At 50.5% G+C, this 20302-nt stretch overlaps 2 protein-coding genes across 3 annotated transcripts in view; one reads left to right on the top strand and one right to left on the bottom strand.

Annotated features, from left to right (window-relative positions):
• The window catches only part of CBL (Cbl proto-oncogene), a 41293-nt gene extending 29678 nt beyond the window's left edge, over positions 1–11615 (bottom strand). For both annotated transcript variants that reach the window (XM_075723175.1, XM_075723174.1), the window contains exons 1-2: positions 11469–11615; positions 3249–3496 (exon numbers count right to left, since the gene is read on the bottom strand). In XM_075723175.1, coding sequence (XP_075579290.1) covers positions 3249–3496; positions 11469–11615 — 395 coding nt within the window. The remainder of the gene's footprint in view (positions 1–3248; positions 3497–11468) is intronic.
• Positions 11616–16210: 4595 nt separating this feature from the next.
• On the top strand, positions 16211–19836 carry DRC12 (dynein regulatory complex subunit 12 homolog). The gene is made up of 6 exons (XM_009485450.2): positions 16211–16277; positions 17019–17084; positions 18287–18406; positions 19054–19146; positions 19501–19631; positions 19708–19836. The coding sequence occupies exons 1-6, from the start codon at positions 16211–16213 to the stop codon at positions 19834–19836; spliced, it is 606 nt and encodes a 201-aa protein (XP_009483725.2).
• The last annotated feature ends 466 nt before the right edge of the window (positions 19837–20302 follow it).

Here is a 20302-nt window from a genome sequence, read left to right on the forward strand (position 1 = left end):
AGGCTCACTGACATCCGTAAGCACAGCAAGTGTTAAAACAAGCCTTTTCTAACCCTGTTCTCCGCACCTCTGCTCCTCTATTGCAGTTTGAAAGGCAGAGAATACATCAAGGCATGCGTTCTCTTTACAAACACACCTTTACACGTTCAGTGTGCAACTGCAATCTTATTTTGTACTACTGGATTTTAAACTGCCTGCCTTACAGCAAACACCAAATAGCATCCACATTATACTCCCACACAGTCTACTCCAAACACATACACAACACAGTGTACCAAACCGCTCAATGCTAGATGACACACATCTTGCAGCTATTACAAATTCTCGAAGTAGCACAAGCAGCTACAAGACATGGTGCTCTCTCCGCAGCTGTGCTCCAATTCGGCCTTAGTCCACCTTGGAGGAACACACTGGAGAATCTCTAAAAAGTTTGAGAGGAAATACACAGAGAGCAATTTAGAAATAATAAAAATAGAAGGTTGATGCTCAAGTGATCAAGACAATTCTGATCCTACAATTTAAGAGCGACTTCAGTAATTTCTAATTACGGGTCTGTTTGCTAGTAGCAAACACCTGCACAGCTTTCACACTAGTTATGCAAATGTCAAAATAGTGCACTTGCTCTACATCAAGAGACATTTGGGGGAGGAAAATAAGAGCATACACAACAGGAAACAAAATGAATGCTAAATCTGGAAGACAGGAAGAAAGAAGCTTCAAGGACAACAGGGAAAAAAAAGTCAGAAAAAGTCAAGACAAAATGATTATTCAGTACACCAGATTAGATTCTGAAAGGCATATTTTCAAAACACTGCAGACTAACATCAGCTGCAAACTTGCAAGAGATCAAAACACATTTGTTATATATATACATACATATACACACACACTGCCATGAGTACATTTCCAGTGAATACCAGATTCAGGTAGTATTTGTGTGCTTTAGAGGCTGCTGACAACCTTGCAGAAAGCTTCACCCACATTTTGAATATTTGAATTCATTAATTCTTACAAAAGAAAAAAAAAATTACATCTATCAACTTGGATATCCCCCCCCGCCCCCAATTAGTTTGACTACAAACAGACTAGGATGATTAACTCTCTGGAATTACTTCTCTGTGCTTCTCTGAAAAAAACAAGGATCTGGAAGCGAGATGTTGGACTTATGATTGACATAGCTATCCATCATTTACTCATTAGATGTTCCATATTTATGATAGACAGATCACAATACACACACAGTCAACCAGAACAAGTATCACAGATAAATTCTAAAGGGTTTCATATATCTTTTTAACCTACTTCTGGAGGAAATAGTAAGTGTAATAGAGTTGATGTTATTTTCTAGAACGTGGGAGCAACACACAAAACTATTTTCAAGATAAATGCTACTTAAAATATTTTAAGAGCAACCCACCACACTGTAAAAATCGCTCACAGTCTTGAATGATAATCTGCGTTGTTAATATCTCAGAGGATGATACAAGAAAATGACCAGTTCTAGCAGAAGACTCAGAGATTCATTTTAATCAGTTTCATCAATTTATTCACAATAAGAAGTGCTTTACATACTGTGGCTCATTTTGATATGAGTGAAGGCTAGAAAAAAAAGCAATTTTCCATTAAATCTCACCTCATCCACAAAACATACCAGGCTAGCGAACTCTTTTCTCCCCATATTTGTTATATCCATATCTTCTGTAACACTTTTTGAAAATTCCAGCTAGCAGCATCTCCCAAAAGCCACTTCTCACCTGCAACGAGGCAACTGTGCCTATACTAACCACATTCTCCCAAGGCTGGGGGGCAGGAGGGAGGAGCAAGTGGATAATATTACATTTAACTTTTTAGTTCACACATTACATTGAACCCAATTCCTGAAGGTCTCATACAGATAACTAAACTTTTAAAAGAAGCAAGTATACCACATGAAGGCACACTTACACTCCCCAAACCCTGTCTTAAACAAGCTCTAAGAGTAAGCCTTATCATCTCACAAAGAAACGATGCTAAACAACAGTCCAGAAAGAAACTTCCATTTCTTAATTAATTCTTCTATACTATCGGTGAAAAATAAAACAGCATTAACAATGCCTTCTGGAGCCACTACCATAGTCTTTTGTTGGCATTCAATATTATAAAATACGCTACATAGAGTTCAATATTATACCAGACACATGGGCCAGCACTTCACCATCCCCCGCCTCCAAGTAATTCAAGCAAGTAGTTGCCAGGGCGTTAACCACATATTCTCCTCAGAGCAATTATGTTCAGCCACTGGGTGGTTTTCACTTTTTTCCACTGTTTTTAATTCAGCACCTACTCCAAAATCCTGATATGAGTTTAAAGTTACAAATGTATGCTTTGTGTATCTCTGTCCATCAGACCTGCTGCCAACAGACAAATATGAAAGATTAACCTTTTTCAGAGCTTTATTCTACTCTTAAATTACCTTGGCTCTCCTGCTTAAAGCTGGACAAAGGAAAGAAGCACCTTTTCAGGGACAGTACAGTGCTCATCAAATTCATGCTATTTTGTTCTAGAGCCTTATATTCAGATACAATTGCAGTTTCTACCTCCACCTATCCTTTTTAGTAAGTGCTGTTCACCTTGAAGATGTCCCTTGATCTCAGTTACGCCTTCTGAACAAAATGAAAGAAGAGTTCACAAGTGGGGAACCCTGATCTACCTTAAATAGGAAGTTTCCAATGGATGAAAGTTATGGGGTTTTAGTAAGATGTTTTATTCCCACAAAACAAGGTTACTTCCCTCTACCTACCGCAAATACTGGACAGTTTCTGTTTCCAGAAAAATGAGAAGTTCTGTAAAGCCTGAAGACCAATTACAGCAAGTTTTAGTCTGGATGACTGTTTTGCTATGTAACACAAAATATTCTACTTTTTCCTAAAATTGCCAGAAATGTCATTCTGAACCTTATCATCCTCTCTCACAAGGCATTCTCTATGTGAGAATGAAAACCTTTTCACAGCAGACTTTATTGCTTGTATTAACCTAGCATACCTGAACTATACAACAACTAAGGCTACACAGGCTCTGAACACTTACTCTGCTCTTAGATTTCAATATACCCAAGTATAGTTCACTTAAAACTCTGCACTTAGACTTACATTTCTTTGAAGTCTGTTTTCACGTACAGACAACATATTAACCAGCAGACATTTGTTCAAGCTCTTGTTCATTAAAGCAAATTTATATCATAGATATTTGAAAACATTTCTCCCCATTACCTAGGCTGAGAGTTCTCCTCATACATCCGCTCTTTCCCTTCCTTGAAAAGGCTGATGGTCTGCTTGGTTTTCTTCATCAAGTTCTCCATGAACACACGGAAATACTCATTTTCTCCTAGGGTCTCCATCTTCCCCTCATAGCGTGACAGGATGGTTCGTAGATGCTGGTAGGTATCAGGTAGCAAATCTAGGATATAGGGCGGGCTGTTCTTCAATGCCAGTTTTGGGTTCTGACACAAACGCACCACCTGTGGTTAATGAAAAAAACATACCATTTTGAAAACTTAAAAATAGCAAGTAGCAATCAGTTACTTAAACACAATTCAGTGTTATTTACAAACACAATACACTGAAACATTCACTCTCAACAAACCGCGTTTGTCACTCAACTCCAGTTAGGGAGCCCAGCCACTGGAAGAAAAATGAGTTTATGGACTGAAGTGCCTGTGGACTGATGAAACTCCCAACATACATATGATTATATTACATGAGGCTGTGTTTCACCCCAAGTGCATTTTCAAAAACACAATTCAAGAAAATTCAATATGGTGTTTGTAAATGGCAAGGATGTAACTTAGCATATACGTGTCTAGTACTTCCTGCCACATTTCAGACTCTGAACATGCCCATGGGCAGAACTTTACCTGTCTAGCTGCCCTGATTTTGGCTGCAAAAGTGACTTTTCACACCAACCCATATATTCAGGACAAATATGCCCACAGAGGAAGTTCCACTGCTACAGATATCACTGATGCCAGCAAGTGTTCCCAGGCTGAAAGTGTTTTGAAGGCAACAGTGCTAGAAGAATCTCCTTTTCTTCCTCCTTGAATACATACAAGGACTAAGAGGAACAATAACTTTTATGGATAATGACGACCATCAAGAAAGAATGAACACAAAGGAATTTTTCTGTGCAAGAATGAGAAATAAGCTGTAGCATAATAGATACGGTAAGAGAAGTCTGGGTAAAAGTTTAGCTTGCAAGAACTTGTGTCCCCAGTTATGCATCACCTGCTTCTACCTTCTCTTAGGTGAATCTCATTGCAAAACTAGATTCTTCACAATAATTCCTGTAGGTTGGTTTGTCGTTTTCAGGGGGGTGTGGGGTGGGGGTGTGTGTGTTTTGTTTGTGTTGTTTTTTTTTTTTTAAACACCACCACACACACCATGATACTAGTAATTAGATTAAAGGGTTATTAGACGACTTCAACCTGTCTTCCACTTGGCATACAACTAAACATCTCATTTTTCTTCCTTCCAAGCCACATGTTCTCTATTTACTTCTTTAGCAGCGAGATCACATACTCTCAAAGTTAAGAACTTGAATCTATTGACCCAAATTTTTGCCATCTACAATGAATCATCGATAAAATAATTGTAGACACTTACTGTCGCATTAGGTAGTTAAGGTACAAATAACAAGTAGAATATTCCAGTTCAGAACTCACAAGCAATACAACTGTTACACCCATACACAAACAAATCAGGATGCACGCTGAACTTTATATAGGTCTTTAACACACAGAAACGTAGAGCTTGCGTGCCAAAAGCTTGTGATAGTAAGTTTATGTGATGGGGAGGATAAAGGAAGACACTTCACCATCTGCCATAGCCAAAATTTTCCATTATCTAGACTGAGAGAATGATAGGGGAGGATAAAGGAAGCCACTTCACCATCTGCCATAGCCAAAATTTTCCATTATCTAGACTGAGAGAATGATAGGGAGAGATAATGGCAAAGTAGCAATTTGAAAAGTTAGTGGTACACTTTCAGTTATAAAAAGGGCTGAAACTCTAGAGTTGCAAGGCCAGTATCAGATGAAGCTTACAACCTACGAACCAGCAGCTGGTATAGTCTTACTGCTGTCTTGCTGGCTAACAGCTTCTAGCTTCTGTGATTTACAATCAAACTTGAGAGGAAGGCCGGTACAAAACGTAGATACAGTTTCCTAAAGTTCTTCACTACAATGAATGTTATCTGACTGCTTAATACCAAGCACGTGAATGAGGTCTAAACCAATGACACTGCCAGGTATAAGGGTATTACAGGTATGAAACAATGCAGCACTGCAGAACGCAAAGCTTAAGGGAGGTGGATAGGAAAAGATAAAAGAACGTAACGTCCTTTTGCACTACATAATTTCTACAAAATCTTGTGAAACCTTCAAGGGGAATTGAGTAGTTCCCTACAATGCATACTTAAATACCTACTTCCCTCAAACACTTAAGTGCTGATGGTAAACAAAGTAATTTATCCTGAAACAGTGCTTTAGCATTTAATTTTGCCATTCAGGGTATATGCAAAAAGCAACCTTGTTAAGTGGCATCTCCAATTATATCTGACTTACAGTAGTGCCTCTAATAAGAGCTGACTGAGAAAGACTCAATTTCAGTAAAAAGAAAGGCACCCAGTGTAGCAAAACTCAAACAGAAAAATCTGACTGCCATTAGAAGAATTACATGCCTAAAAAAGCCTCTGCAAGAACGCATGGAAAAAACACTACCAAAATTTTCCCTCCATTTTGAAGAGGCTGCCAGGGATTAGGAGGTCTAGATAAGGAGACGCATGGTCAGACAACTAACTTATTCGATTGATTCTGATGTCTCAACTGCTGCTTCCTTGGAGCCTGTGAACATTGTACAATGAACCACATCAACGAATTGAGTCACCACATTCGTCCCCTGAATAAAACTCGTTTCACTATGCAGCATGAATAGGTTCTAAATATGCTTCTCGGACACAGCTGAACTGAGCTATGGATAGCAAAATCTTTTCTTCAACAGAAATTGTTTATTACACAGTGGGTTTAAAACCTTAATAAAAACAGTCAGCTCTTATGAGGAAGCCACATTAAGCAAGCATAGAAGTCAGAGTATGCACTTCTCTCAGTCATCTGTAATAGAAAACAGGTTGGCTGTTACCCCTTGAGAATATCCAGCTATAGAAGAAGTAGACCCACTGTGTTTCAGTAATGTAACAAACTTCAATATCAATCAGAAAAATTTCCCACAGCAGAAGCAAGTTCTGCAAACCACTCATTCTCATAGCCTCCATAAAATGTTTCCCAAGAAGTGCCTTGCAAAGATACCTCCAATTTAACAGAAAGGCCAAAACTACTGTGATTTTATTATCAAACAAGCATCTTTATTTACCAAGTAGACCAAAATTAGCTAAGATAAGCAATTAAACAGATCTGCGTAACTAGGAACTGCTGCCTCTTGAGCAAACTTGGTCGTTTTATAACACAGCAGCAACAAAACCAGTTGCATTTTGCTTGTTTCTCTACGTGTGCACCTGCAGCATCGTGACAATGTCGGAAGGCATGTTCCCAGCCCTGGGAACAGCCACCCCTCAGCGAGCTACCCCGCCTTCCACAGGGACCAGCAATGTGGAAGGAAATTGAGCAAAAAGCAGCAAATAATTTTGTTTAGGTCTGATTGCAAGAAACACAAGCAATCCATGTTTTTAAACTACCATCCAAACTCATCCAAGTTTGCCTGGCTTATGCTTTGTTCTCTCAGGAACAAGCCTTTTACAGAGACCTTTTGGGGTTTTTAGAAATACCAATAAAGCACTTCAAGCTTAGCGCAAAGATTCTAAGAGGTTGGCCTGTGAAGAACCCTAAAATTGACTTCACTGATTCTCATTTGCCAAACTCAAGAGGAGAAAATAATCAAAAACCAGTTTCCCCCCCTCAGTTTTGAAGAAAGCATCTGTTAACTGCTCATTTGAGGGAAAAAAAAATCTCATGGAGATTTTCTAGTCCTGGAACTGAGTCTTTCCCCTCAAGATTCGGCAGCTTGCCTTGACCGGTCTCTGGATTTAAAATACTTCTCTTCAGCACTGCCTTGTTAGACTTGCACAAATAAAGGAACCGGGTAGCTAGTGTAGGAAAGCACTATATACAGAGCGTTGTCACAGCACAACATATAGATAACCCGAGAAACACAGCCAAGAACCATTAGCGTTTTTAAATACTGCAGTCAGGTCACATAGTTGGATTAGGTACATGTTAGCAGAAGCAAGGAAGCATTCAGGAAAAATGAGATACTTAAGCAAATGTACTCATTTAACAATACACAGTATTTGTTAGGAATAGCAGAGAGCGCTGCTTAACAGAGGACACAAACCCATACGAATGGTGGCCCCTCAAGGCAGACTCACCAGCTGCCACACTAGCAGGTTGTTTCCTCCAGCACACCCTGAATCCCCCCCTCTCAGCTTCCTGCCTACTCGCCCCATCCTCTTGGTTCATTACTCTCCCCGTTTTGCTCACCCCCAGCCCTACCCACGAAAAAGCTAGTGCCAGCCTGTTTGCTGCAGCCATTGATATGGCACCCCGTTTCTTGTTCTGGCAGAAAGTCCCCGGCACAGGCACCACCTACCTGCTTGCCTCAGATGGGGGACAGTGTCAGAGTTCCAGGCCTGACAAGACCCCAGGTGCTACTGTGCCAGATTAACAGTTTTTCCCTACCAGCTCAGACCCCTTCAGTGCAGTTCTGAAAAGCCATAGTTCCTTCCTTCCTTTAAGGGCTAAATAGCTGACTTCTTTATTGAAATCGCATCTCATTTCATCTTAAGCCAACAGCAAAAGAAAGCCTATTCAAACTTCTCTTATCTCCTGCTGAATTTATGTTTGGCCTCTCTTCTACTTACAACGAAGGTGACCTACAGTGGCATTTCTTTATATCAGTTTTAGAAACCGAATGGCATCAGTACGCTGTTTAGAGAAGCTTTATCTCACAGCTTGTCTTCCTCCTCCATGTCTTACTACATGTACCCTACCATTCCTCTGCTACATCCCTTATACCTCATCCCGAGCGGTTCGTGACTATACCACCTATTCTTCAAATACCATCCACAGCAATAAACTCAAGCGGTCTGCATTATCTGCTGTCCAGATCGCATTTGCAAGAACTGATTTGTAATCTCATCCTTTTGTGTAAAAAACACAAATTGTTTTCACCATCCAATACATCTTATGTTTTCTTATACTAAGCACTGCTTTATTTGCTAAAGACAGTAGCAAGACAAGCGAGCATGATAAAAGCAAGTTAACAGCAACAGCAGTTCCTCCCACTTGAACCAATCTATGCACTTTACCAGGTTCCAGACACTGCAAGGAAGTTACTATGTTGCTTACTCCTCGCTATTCATGGCTGCAAGCTTGCAGGCTCACCAGACACCTGACAACACGTTCGGCTTCCAAAGACACATTTAACCTCTACTACGTAGATAAATGCATAAATGTCACCTAATTCAGCTGAAGGTGAACATCCTGCTGCAGTGATGAAAAGGGCTACTTTACGTCCATACTATATGTGACCACGTGCAACTGCAGGAGCAACAGTTAGTACTGGCAAAAACTAGAACTTAAAGCGAAAGGATCTGAAAGACAGGAATGCATCAGGCAGCTATTGAGAACATTATAGGGAAAATATTTGGACAAGAATCAGCTTGCATCGAAAATTCAGTCACATCCAAAAGCAGAGATGCACGAATGCTTTGACAACACCAGCTAATTATGCAGACTAACGAATCAGGTCGTGAGTGTACTACACACGCACAGATACAGCACACGTTTCTGAAAGGCAAACACATCATCTACTAAACGCACACACACAAGTATTTCTTTTATTTGCACCTGTAATTTAATTTACTTGGCCCAGAAGAGTAACCAATTTTCAACACCTTCCATTCATTTAGCACTTCTCACCACTAGTTTCACAAGCACTGTGTTAGCCTGGCAATTTGCTACACTACTAAAAAGATTTTTAATTCAGATGTGTTTTCATAAGTGTGCATAAATACAACTAAAGTCTAACTGAAATCTGAAGGGCTTTTCACAACCAAATCTCTCCTCCTGTACAAATCAGACTGAACAACTAACTCTTTAAGACTTTAAAAATTAAGCCTACACCTAACAGCTTTCAGATGGTGCCTACGAGCAAAACTGTGAAGTCAGTGCACATTTAAAAGAGGTTACTTTAATTTGTGACAAATACAACAGTGGCCTTGGCTCTTCTATCGGCGATATCATGGTGGAGAGGGTATACAGGCAGACTGGCTATGCAGATATGAAGCTGTGAAAGTATTTCCGTGCTCCCCCCCCCGCCCCCGCCCCCCCCCCCCCAAAAACCCATCCCACTGCAATTCAAAATGCCGAGGTAATCAAAGGTTTTTTTCAGGCCAGCCTTCTCCTTTGAACAAACCAGGTTATGAGGTCAAACACAGGCTGACATTCACATCTATATCACATGCACTAGAACGAAGACATGCATTCTTACAAGTTGTATCTGCGAGTTAAACTTATTTCTAAGAGAATCACACTTCTGTGCTCAAACTACCTTTCCCACATTAGCATTTACGCTTGCCCTCAACGTTTGTTAGAGAGCTGCTGGCACTTCTCAAAAGACTTTTTTCTTTATCCCAATCTCTCTCTGTAGAAGGTGATCAATGCTCATCACAAGCACAGCAAGGCACAACTATAAACCAATGTCTTTTGTTGAGCTAGCCAACACAAAGTGATTTCTTGGCATGAACATAATTTAATATGTCTTTAAAAAAGTCATCTACTCTGCCTGCTTTAGCATTTACTGCAGGAGGTTCAGACACTGCATGCATAAACAATGCAGGGAAAAGAGAAAGAAAAGCTGAAATGCATAAGCCTGCAGGGCAATTGGATGAGGTATGCCCATCAGCCCTGCTTGCTCCGGTCCCAGAGGGGAAGAAGGTGGTGAGGTGACACTCCCCAAGGACTGCAGGCAACTTTGGCAATGCTCTTACTCTGCGCTTATTTGAGGGCCCTGAACCCAGCATCAGAAAATGCACTGCACATTTTAGACTCCAACATGTCAAGCCTAGCCTCAATTCTCAGAGCTGAACAGTAATAACATCGGAAGATCAATCAAAATCCCAGGAAAAACGTTAGAAGATTTTTATTTTGTGCTCACTTCTGGATGCCTATGCTCACTTACTGGGTCATTCTATAAATAATGCTAGCATCCACTAACATCTCACCAGGATTTCTTAAAACAATGGACGTACCAACACACCTAGCCAGGCTAGTAAATCAATTGTGGTGGCCCATCACACCACCGGGCCAAAGGGTCTGGTGTCCTGCCCCCGGCAATAGCCATTTCCTGGCATTTCAAACGGTGGAGGAGGGGAGAGACTTAATGACCCCAGAGTGCCCCGCGTAAAGGCATGGGACTGGAAGATGGCCTTTCCTGTTCCCACACCGCAGGTTTTTGTTGTTTAACATTAGATTTCATACTCCTTATCTCTGTGTAACTACACGCATTTATCACAGAGCGTTTTATTCAGACTTTTACAGTTTTCACCAGGCTCCCTGTTCTAAGGAAAAGGCTTTGGGCTGAGCTCAGTAACACGTCCCCGGTCATTCGGAAAAGGACAATCTGAACTGCCACAAAGCAGACGCTCAGCCTCACCAGCCAGTACCCGCACACCGGGCCCTATCGCAGGCCGAGGCTCACCTTCAGCCAAGCAAACCCTAGATCCCTCCCTCCTGCAGTTACACACGGGTAGCACCTACAGCTGGCACCGCTAGGACGCACCTGTAGCTCCTCACGAGGCCCTGCATGCCCAGCCTCCCCCCACCAGCACCACCAGTGCCCACAAGCACATGACGGTACGAATTCCAGATCCTCTTGAGCAGGTCTGCGCCCTCCGCCCCAAACCTTCCCCTCTTTCTCCAACCCGTTCCCCCCACGGCCCTGCATGCAGCTCACCCCTTGCAGAGCCGCTCTTCTCCCTCCACATCTTCTAACCTTCGTATCCCACTCCCGTCCTGCCTCTGGCCTCTCCTCCACCGGCCCCCACATCCTCCCCCGCAAAGCGCTGCACCCTACCCTGCGCCCACACAGCTCCCGCCCCCCCCAACACTTCACCCCAGCCCCACCCCGAGCCGTGCAGCCCCCTCTCCCCCAGCCGAGCCTGCAAACCCCTGCGGAGCCTGGCTCAGCCTGCCCCCCCGAGCCCCCTCTGCCCCCACAGCCGCCCCGGCACAGCTGTCCCTCCCCGCTCCAGCCCAACCCCCAGCCGCCTCCCCAAGCGCCGCAGCCGAGCCCCCCCCCCGGCCCCCCAGAGCCCCTCTCCCCAGCCCCGGCCCGAAGCCCCTCGCCCCAGCCCCACCTCAACCCACAGGGCCCGCTTCCGCCCCGCCAGCCCAGGGCGGCCGACGCCCCCGCCGGGCCCACCTTGTCCATGAGCTTCCAGCACTTCTCCACCATCTTCTTGTCCACGGCGCCGGGCTGGTGCGGGCCGAGGTGGTGGTGGTGCGGCTGGAAGGCGTCCTTCATGAGCCCGATCAGCCCCCCGGGGCCCTTCTTCAGCGGCGCCGACATGAGGGCGGCGCGGGGGCGGGGGGCGGCCGCGAGCGCGCCCACACCCGCGCCCGGCCCGTGGCCCCCGTCCGGCAGCGGGCCGCGGCCCTGCAGCGCAGCCGGGCGTGGGGGCGCTCCCGCGGGCCGGGCCGGGCCGCGCCGCGCCGGGCAGGGCAGGCGGCGGCAGCGGGAGCCGCGGGCGGTGGCGGCGGGGGCGCCCGGCTCTAGCGCCGCTCCGCCCTCCAGCGCGGGCACGCTGCGCGCCGATTGGCGGCTCGCCCCCCCCCCGCGCGCCCGGGACCGCCCCCTCCGCCGGGGAGGAGCCGGCGCCGATTGGCCGGCGCCCGCGCCCGGAGGGAGAGGGGCGAGCGGCGGCCCGGCCGCGAGGCCCCGCCCCGCCACCGCGGGGCAGGCGCACGGCGGCGGCGAGGGCGGCGCGGCGGCCATGTTTGGTGCGGGCGGGCGGGGCGCGGGCCGGGGCGGGGCGGGGTCGCCATGGGAACGGCGAGGGCCGCGCCCGGGCCGCGCTGCCCCGGCCCCGCCGCCCCCGGGGCGCAGGAGCGCGGCGGGACAGACCCGGGCCCGGCGGCGGTTCGGCGGCGGTTCCCTTCCGCGGGCCCGCCGCGCCGGTTTCGGAGGCTGCAAAACAGGGCCGCTTCCCCTTTCCAGGAGCCGGGTTTCCTTTTCTTCGAATGGCCCGTGTCCGGCCCGAAAACGGGGAAGCGTCCCCGGGAACCGCGCTGCGGCCCCGCCCCCGCGGCAGCCGGCGCTACCGGGCCCCGCCGCCCCCCGCACCGGCTTGGCAAAACGTCCTCGCCCCAAGGGGCTCGCTCGCCCCGGCCGTGGGGAAGCAGAAGCCGACCCTCGGCCTGCTCGGGCCGCCGCTGCAGAGAAACCCACCCCACCGCACCCCACCCCGGCGCGACCGAGACCGCACCCCGAGGGGCGCGGGGCAGGGGGTGCGGGGTGCAGCCGCGGCCCGGGCACTGGGCCTGCGGCGGGAGCGTGGCCCTTCCCCGCGGCGCAGCTCCCCGGCGCTGCTCTGGGCTGTGCTCAGCGGCGGACGCCGGGCAGGAGCGAAGGCAGCCGCAAGGGAGCTGAATCATGGAACCATCGAATCGTTCGGGTTGGAAAAGACCTTTCAGATCATCCAGTCCAACCATTAACCCGACACTGCCAAGTCCACCACTAAACCCATTAAGGGTAGAGTAGCAATTTCATATTTCCTGCCTTGGTGGCTGGATTATTTTTTAATGAAAGTAAAACTAGGAATCATTAAGATTGGAAAGGACCTCCAAGATCATCAGTCCAACATCAACCCAACACCACCATGCCCACTAAACCATGTCCCAAAGTGCCACCTCTGCCCCTTTTTTGAACACTTCCAGGGATGGGGACTCCACCACCTCTCTGGGCAGCCTGTTCCAATGCTTGACTACCCTTTCCGTGAAGAAATTTTTCCTACTATCCAATCTAAACCTCCCCTGGCGCAGCTTGAGGCCATTGCCTCTCATCCCATCACTTGTTACTTGGGGCTGAACCAGCGCCTCCTTCGCCAGGATGGAGATGGGAACAGCTAGCAGCGCTGGGGTGCGGTTGGAAAGCACCTGGCTGCTGTCGGCGTCTTTGAGGCGTCTCACTCTTCAAAGGCAGGGAAAGGAAAAGCCCTCTGGAGCTGCTATCCCCATTACCTGCAGCCCAGCTCCGACAGGTCCCCGGGGGCAGGAGAACACATGGACAGAAGAATAGGGAAAGGACGCCTTTTGTCAATCTTTTGACAGAGCTGACAATGCTAAACCTTCAGAAATTATAACATGAGCTCAAACGTAAATTCAGTTCTGTTTCTTCGCTGCCTTCAGATCCTGTTTTCCGTCTCCTTTTCCAGGCAGAAGAATACTTTCTTTGCAAAAAAACCAGCTGAGGCTGGTAGAGCACAGCGCCAGTCTCACAGCACAGGCTCCAAGGAGGAAAGAAGACAAAACAAAACAGCAAACCAGCAGCGTGGCCAGCCTCACTTTGGGGAGCACGAGCACCCAGAGACTGGGCTCAGGCCTGCAGGCTGGACAGGACGGCCTCAGCCTCTGGGGCCTGGGGTCCACGCTGGAGCCGAACCCCACAACCGAGCTCACCCCGTTGCTTCCCCTCGGCACCCATGCGCCCACTCTCACACGGGAGCCGGGACCCCTGGGGTGCCAGGTGTGCAAAGCCACAGCAGCGCGGAAGAGCCACTGCCCTGGTACACCGTCTGCCACAGGAGGGACGTGCCAAGCTCTGCTGCTGCTGCTCAGCTCCTGCCAGCCCGGGGCATGGCCACGGGGCTCTGCGCTCAGGCTGGGGTGCTGCCAAGGGGGAGGCTGTGCATGCCGTCCCTCTCCGCCCATCCCTGCCTTGGCTGCGCACGCACATCGCGCATCAGCCTGCTTGTGTCACGGCAAAGCGCTGCGCTGCCCCACACCACCCCAGCTCCAGCGCTGCTTTCTTCCATGACTGTCTGCCTGGGACTGGGGCTGTCTGTCGGCCGAGGGCTCGTGACAAGTTCCTGCATAGCATGTGGCTTGCTGAGCTGTGGCATCAGACAAGCAGGACAGCAGGAAGCAGCATGCAGCACTAGATATAGCAGGGGAACCCTGCATAGATTGGTTATAAAACCCTCTGTCTTGATTTTACTACCTTTGGTAAAGCTTGGTAAATATTTCTGGGACAGGCAGCTCCTTGTCTGGCTTTAATTACCTGGGCAAATTTTCCTAAGAATTATATTGACCTCAAATATGTCAACATTTATTGAGGCCGTGTTCCTGAGGCTTTTCCCATTAGATGCTAATGGATTCTGGCTAATAGTCAAGCCGGATTGACCACCGGAGGGTGCCCTGGCCAGCACCAGGATACCACAAGTACCTGGGGAGAGGGCTGGGGAGGGTTACACCAGCTTTGAGGAGCCAAACATAAAAATCACCATGGCCCCAATCCAAAGAGATCAGGAAACATGCTTGAGCAACTGCATTGCTAACTATCTGCTTCTCTGGGCATGATTCACTCCAAGTTGTGGCTGTATTTATGTGTGAGACTTAAGCAAAGGTTGCTTTCTCTTGGGACTGTTCCCTCCCCACGGGAAAGAGCAATGCAGCACCCCTCTGCAGGGCTCCTATTTGCTTCTGTCCCTTGGGCCCCTGCTGGGGCCAGGGCCATGTTCAGCACAGCAGTCACTTGCCACCGCTGCGCCAGAAAGCCACATCACACTGGTTGTTTTGGAATTTCTTCCCTCCAGCCTGGTGGCTGGTGGCCAAGAGGGCAGCCAGGTGTGCATCTCGTGTGGTTGTGGGTCAGAGCAGCATCTAGGCCCCTTGCTGGTCGTGCCAGCCAAGGCTGGGCATAAGCGTGTGCTCCCTTCCCTTCTGTGCCCCACACTGCCAGCCAGCTGCCAGGCCCATGCACGCACTGACACCCCTCTGATTGCTCAGCTCTGAGCGGCTGGGCAGTGGTTTCAGATGCGTGCGCATGGGTACTCACAAGGTGCACGCCAGCTTCTGTACCTGCACGTCTGCACAGGAGAACGGCCGCCACCGTCATCCCTGGCCCAGGCCCAGCTCCCCTGGCCCTCCGCACCCAGCCTGCCGCCCTGCCAGCTCCTCCAACACGTGTCCCCGCCGGGCGAGTCCCTGCAGGTTGTCCCCGGGTTGCCCTGGCAGCAGATGGCCCTGCAGCCTCCCCACGCACCAGCTCCTGTTCCCAGTGCCTGCCTGGCTCCTGCTGCCCTGTCCACACAACGAGGTCTGCATCCTACCGAGGAACTGCGGTGCACCCAGGAATCACCTGCTGGCTCCCAGGTATTTAGGGTTAATTGTGTCCTGAGCAGAAACAGCTGTTTAAAACCCTCTCCCTTCCTTCCTCTCCTGTTTTATAAAGAAGATCCAAATCCAGCCTCAGTCCCCAGGGCAAAACTTGCAGCACTGAGCAGGGGGGTGCACCACAGGGGAAGAGCCAGGACAGGGAGGGAGGAAGATGCCAGGCTGGTTTCAGACTGTGGCTGGGAAGTTTCACCCTCCCTGCTATGTCCCCGTTTCCCCACAGCTCAGCTGGACCCGTGCTGGGGCTGATCTGGGACTGCTGCTCTGGGATGCGAGGGGGACAAGGTCCAGCCTACCTGATCAGAGCTGTGTGCCACAATTTTGCAGTCAAACATGACCAGTTCAGCACTGGGGAGCAAGGCTGGCTTCTGACCGCTCTGGTGCCGCACTGGGCGCGGGGTGCGTTCGATCTACGCCTCTGTCACAGGAATGAGATGCTCAGCTGCTGCAAGGCAGAGGCGGGCTTTGGGCCAGATAGCAACCTGCCTTCATTGCAGATAGTTGCTACAACAGCAGGGATTAGGTTGAAGGCAGCTGCTGCATCCTGAGGGTCTGAGGTCAGTGCTAGCAACCAGGACAGGTGCTGGCAGGACAGCCATCCTGGTGGAGGCACAGCAGCTCCACGTGTCTAGGTCTTGCTTCCTGGGGAAGGAGAGGCCTTTTCCTCCATGTGCTGGGGGGGCCCACTGCCTCCCCTTTCTCCCCCAAATTGGTGATCAACATGTGATCACCAGTTGCTGATAGAGCGCACTGGTATCATTTTGCAGGAGGATGCCTCCAAAGAGCAAAGGGAAAGGGAGGAAAGGAGTGAAGCAGGAGCAGAAAAGAAACAGAGCAGGTGAGCCTGGGGTCTTGTGTTCCTCCAGCCAGTAGGAACATCCTTCTCCTGCCGCCCAGCCCCAGCAAGGGCAGGCATCATGCGGGCTGCTGGAAGTGGGAGTTTGGAGCACTAAGGCGAAGGATTGCACTGGGGCCCCATGGGATAGCCTGGCTGCAGCTCTTGCAACTCCCCTGGCCCTGCTCACCCTGTGCCAGGGCAGCATCACAGTTATGCCTGATGAGATACAGGAGACAGGGTGGTGCAGAGCCCTGCCCAAAGCACTCTGCACCCCACTGCACCCTCCACCCTGGGAGGATCCAGCGGGGAGGTCAAAGAGAGCAGCTCTGCCAGGCCTCAGCCTCTCCTACATGCCTCTGAAAGTGGAAGCATGCACCAGGCTGGAAGAGCGTCTGGCGTGGGGTTTTGGAAGGGGTCCTCAAGCCTCTGTGCACCATGGCTGCTGCCCCACCTTCACAGCAAAATCCCAGCCCTCAGTCCCAAATGAGGGTGTGTCTCTCCAGGGCAGCCACTTCAAGTAAAACCAGCTACATCTTGACTGTGTGTCTGACAGGTGTTTGCAGAAATACTGCCCTGGTGCCGGTGTTTGAGCTGGAGGCGTGTCCCAGCAAAGATTTCCTGGGGCAAACACCCCAAGGCAGCCTTTCCCTGGGCTATTTGACAGCCCTTGGTGTCCCTGGGCCAAGCCCCTTTAAAGAGCTGCTCTTGACTCTGTCCTTTCCTTCTTCCCTCTGGCTGCAGAAAGCCAAGATGAAGAGAAGTACGGGAAAGCAGCACTGGAGGTTGACATGCCAAGAGAGCGCCTGGGTAAGGTTGGGAGGAGCAAGCGGCTGGGGCAAGCAAGGGATGCCTGCTGCCCTGTATGTACTTCTTCTGTACTAGCCCTTCCCGGCAGCAAGTCACGCCAGAGGATGGCACACGGCCTCCCTTGCATGCGGGCACCAACCCCAGGGGCTGCCTGTGCTGTCCCACGAGTCCCTGGTGTACAGCGCAGCAGCTGCTTACAGAGGCCAGAATTGCTGCAGAGATGGCAGAGAAAAAGAGGAACAATGCGGAAAGCAGATGGGAGGTGGTAGGAATGCTGCAGTGAGGCACCCCCCTGGAAATTCTTTCCCAGCACTGGGCTGAAATGAAGGGGAGGTTTCTTGCTATGAATCACAGAATCATAGAATCCTTTAGGTTGGAAAAGACCTTTAAGATCTTCAAGTCCAACCGTTAACCTAGCACTGCCAAGTCCACCACTAAACCATGTCCCTAAGCACCACATCTACACATCTTTTAAATACCTCCAGGGATGGGACTTAACCACTGCCCTGGGCAGCTTGTTCCAGTGCTTGACAACCCTTTTGGTGAAGAAATTTTCCTAATATCCAATATAAACCTCCCCTGGCACAACATGAGGCCATTTCCTCTTGTCCTATCACTTGTTACTTGGAAGAAGAGACCAACACCCACCTCACTACAACCTCCTTTCAGGCAGTTGTAGAGAGCGATAAGGTCTCCCCTCAGCCTCCTCTTCTCTAAACTAAACAACCCCAGTTCCCTCAGCCGCTCCCCACCAGCCCTGTGCTCCAGACCCTTCACCAGCCTTGTTGCCCATCTCTGAACACGCTCCAGCACCTCAATGTCTCTCTTGTAGCGAGGGGCCCAAAACTGGACACGGTATTCGAGATGCAGCCTCAGCAGTGCTGAGTACAGGGGGACACTCACTTCCCTGCTCCTACTGGCCACGCTATTCCCGATACAATGAGATTCACTCTGGTTCAGACAGGGCCTGGGGCCAAGCATGGGCTGGGGAGGTGTCCACATCCCCCTGGCTTTGGGAGCAGAGAAAGGCTAGGAATAAGTCACTGCCAGGCCAAGGTACGGAGGAGGCACGGGGCAGGGAATACCCACCCAGTATGGTTTGGATGGTGCCCTTTGCCCGTGCGCAGGTCAGGGTCATGGTGTGGTCGCCTGTCAGGAAGCGTGTTGTCCCCATGGCAGTCCTGTGCGTCTCTGGCTCACAGTTGCCTGGAGGGACATGAGCTGGCAGGCAAAAGCTGACAACGAAGCGCTCAAGCGGAGGCTGTGGGACCTGGAGAAGGCGCTGCAGCAGGCACAGGAAGACAAGCGAGACATTCATGAAGGTGAGGGCAGAGTTGGGAGGGGGCAGTGGGACAGGTGCAGGGACCCCACACTTTGGTGCTGCTGGGGGAAGCCAGCCAAGCTTACCGCAACTCCCTTTGGCCTTGACTGCTCAGCCCCAAACCACCCTGCTGTTGGCTAGCCCTGCTCCCGCCCATGCTGTCAGCATGCAAAGGCTCTGGACATGGACTTGCTGCACCCCAGATACCTGTACTTGGCACAGGCAGAGGAGACCACAGAGGCAAGGACTTCCCTGTCTGCAAAAGCCATTGCTTTGCCATTTCCGTTAGTGCTCAAGAAGGGGCCGATTTTAGCAGAGGTTAAACCTCAGCCAGAGGTTTGCGGTCTTTGCCACATGCAAAACTCCGTGCTCATTTTCACTCTCCCACGCTCAACGGAGAGGCAAAACTTTCCCTCCAGGGCTCCCTCCTGCCCCTCCGCCCCCAGCATTGTCACAGCCCTGCCAGACAGGGAGAGGGTTCATGCACGGCTGCTTCTGACACATCACCCTGCAAGGGGAGCCCTCAGGTCAGACCTTGCTGGAGCCCCTGCCTGGTCACAGGTGATGGGATCCGAGCACAAGGACTGCCTGCTTGTCCCTCCTATAGTCTCAACGTTTGTTCCATTCTCCCCTCCCTGGCTCCCCCAGAAATGACCCGGCAATACCAGGAGCTGCAGAAGCAGACAGCAGCCCACGGCCAGCGCTTGGAGGCGAAGGTGAAGAGCCTACAGGGGCAGCTCGGTATGGCCCCGTGGCATGCCTACCCCTCTCCGGTGGGTAGGGATGGGGTTCGCTCCAGGGCAGCAAAGTGCACTTGGGGGGAGGAAGGGGAGATGGGAGTCATTCACCCTGTGCTGTCAGCACGACAGCAGCTGAAGGCAAAGCCTGACCCAGTGCATCCCCGACCTTGGGAGATGCTGACTGCAAAGGGATGCTGTGATCCCACCCCTGTCCCAGAGCCCTCTGCCGCCCTGGGTGTGAGGGGGATTGGGCAGGGACTGTGCCACACACTGCCTGTACTCTCCCGTGCACTGGTCATGCAGTGCCATGCTTCCTGTGCCCACATGCTCAGCGTCCCTGCCTCTGTCCCCACAGCCACTAGGCTCCAGGAGAGCCAGCAGACCCAGGAGACTGTCACCCAGGCGCTAGCAGAGAGGGACAGGACCATCACCCAGCTGCAGGGCAGGCTTGATGCCATGGAGAGGGAGTATGAGAAGATCCTCCACGTGAGTGGGGATGTGGCTGTGGGTGGCTCACCCTGGCAGCGTGGTCTCCCCTCCTCACCATCCTCTTTCCCACCAGGGTAGCCTGGACCTTGTGCTGGCCAAGATGGCAGAGGCCAGACAGCACTGGGAAGAGGTAGGAACAACCATCGCTGTGGAGCACAAGGAGCGCCTACAAGAGTTTGGCCTCAACCCCCTGCAGATATAGCACCCTGGGGACCCCCGGGACAGGATGGGCTCTCAGCCCCTACCTCCCTATCAGCACACTTAGAGAGCTTCCTACATCCACTGCCCGACACGCCAGCTGCCCCGGGCTAGGTAAGAGAACATGGGTCCTGTGTGGCCCTGGGATGCACTGCTGAGTCACAGTCCTGTCCATAACATTACCCACATGCAAAGGAGTGTGGATTTGTCCTTTAATCACACCCCAGATGGGTGACACAGCAACAGTGCTGTGATGGGGGGGCAGACACTCACTGCCCACAGGTTCACAGGGAGGATGAGAGGAGGAGCACAAGAGAGATGTCCATGCAGGTGCAGAACTGAGCCAACAGGCTGAGAGGTGGGGGGGGTTCCTCCAGTGCCCCGTCAGGCTCCGCTGCTCCCTTTCCCCTTCGCACAGTGGCCCAAAGGCCAGCCCTGGGCTGAGCCAAGCCTCAGGCTCCCCTGTCCTC

This window comes from Pelecanus crispus, chromosome 19 (genome assembly GCF_030463565.1).
Source record: "Pelecanus crispus isolate bPelCri1 chromosome 19, bPelCri1.pri, whole genome shotgun sequence".
Classification (NCBI taxonomy): Eukaryota; Metazoa; Chordata; class Aves; order Pelecaniformes; family Pelecanidae; genus Pelecanus; species Pelecanus crispus.

What these genes read in the sequence shown, in the direction of transcription:
- DRC12 (XM_009485450.2), top strand. Translation starts at nt 16,211, where the DNA reads ATGCCTCCAAAGAGCAAAGGGAAAGGGAGGAAAGGAGTGAAGCAGGAG. An exon ending in CAAGCGAGACATTCATGAAG is followed by an intron (nt 18,407 to 19,053) that starts GTGAGGGCAGAG and finishes TGGCTCCCCCAG; the next exon opens with AAATGACCCGGCAATACCAG. An exon ending in AGTATGAGAAGATCCTCCAC is followed by an intron (nt 19,632 to 19,707) that starts GTGAGTGGGGAT and finishes CTTTCCCACCAG; the next exon opens with GGTAGCCTGGACCTTGTGCT.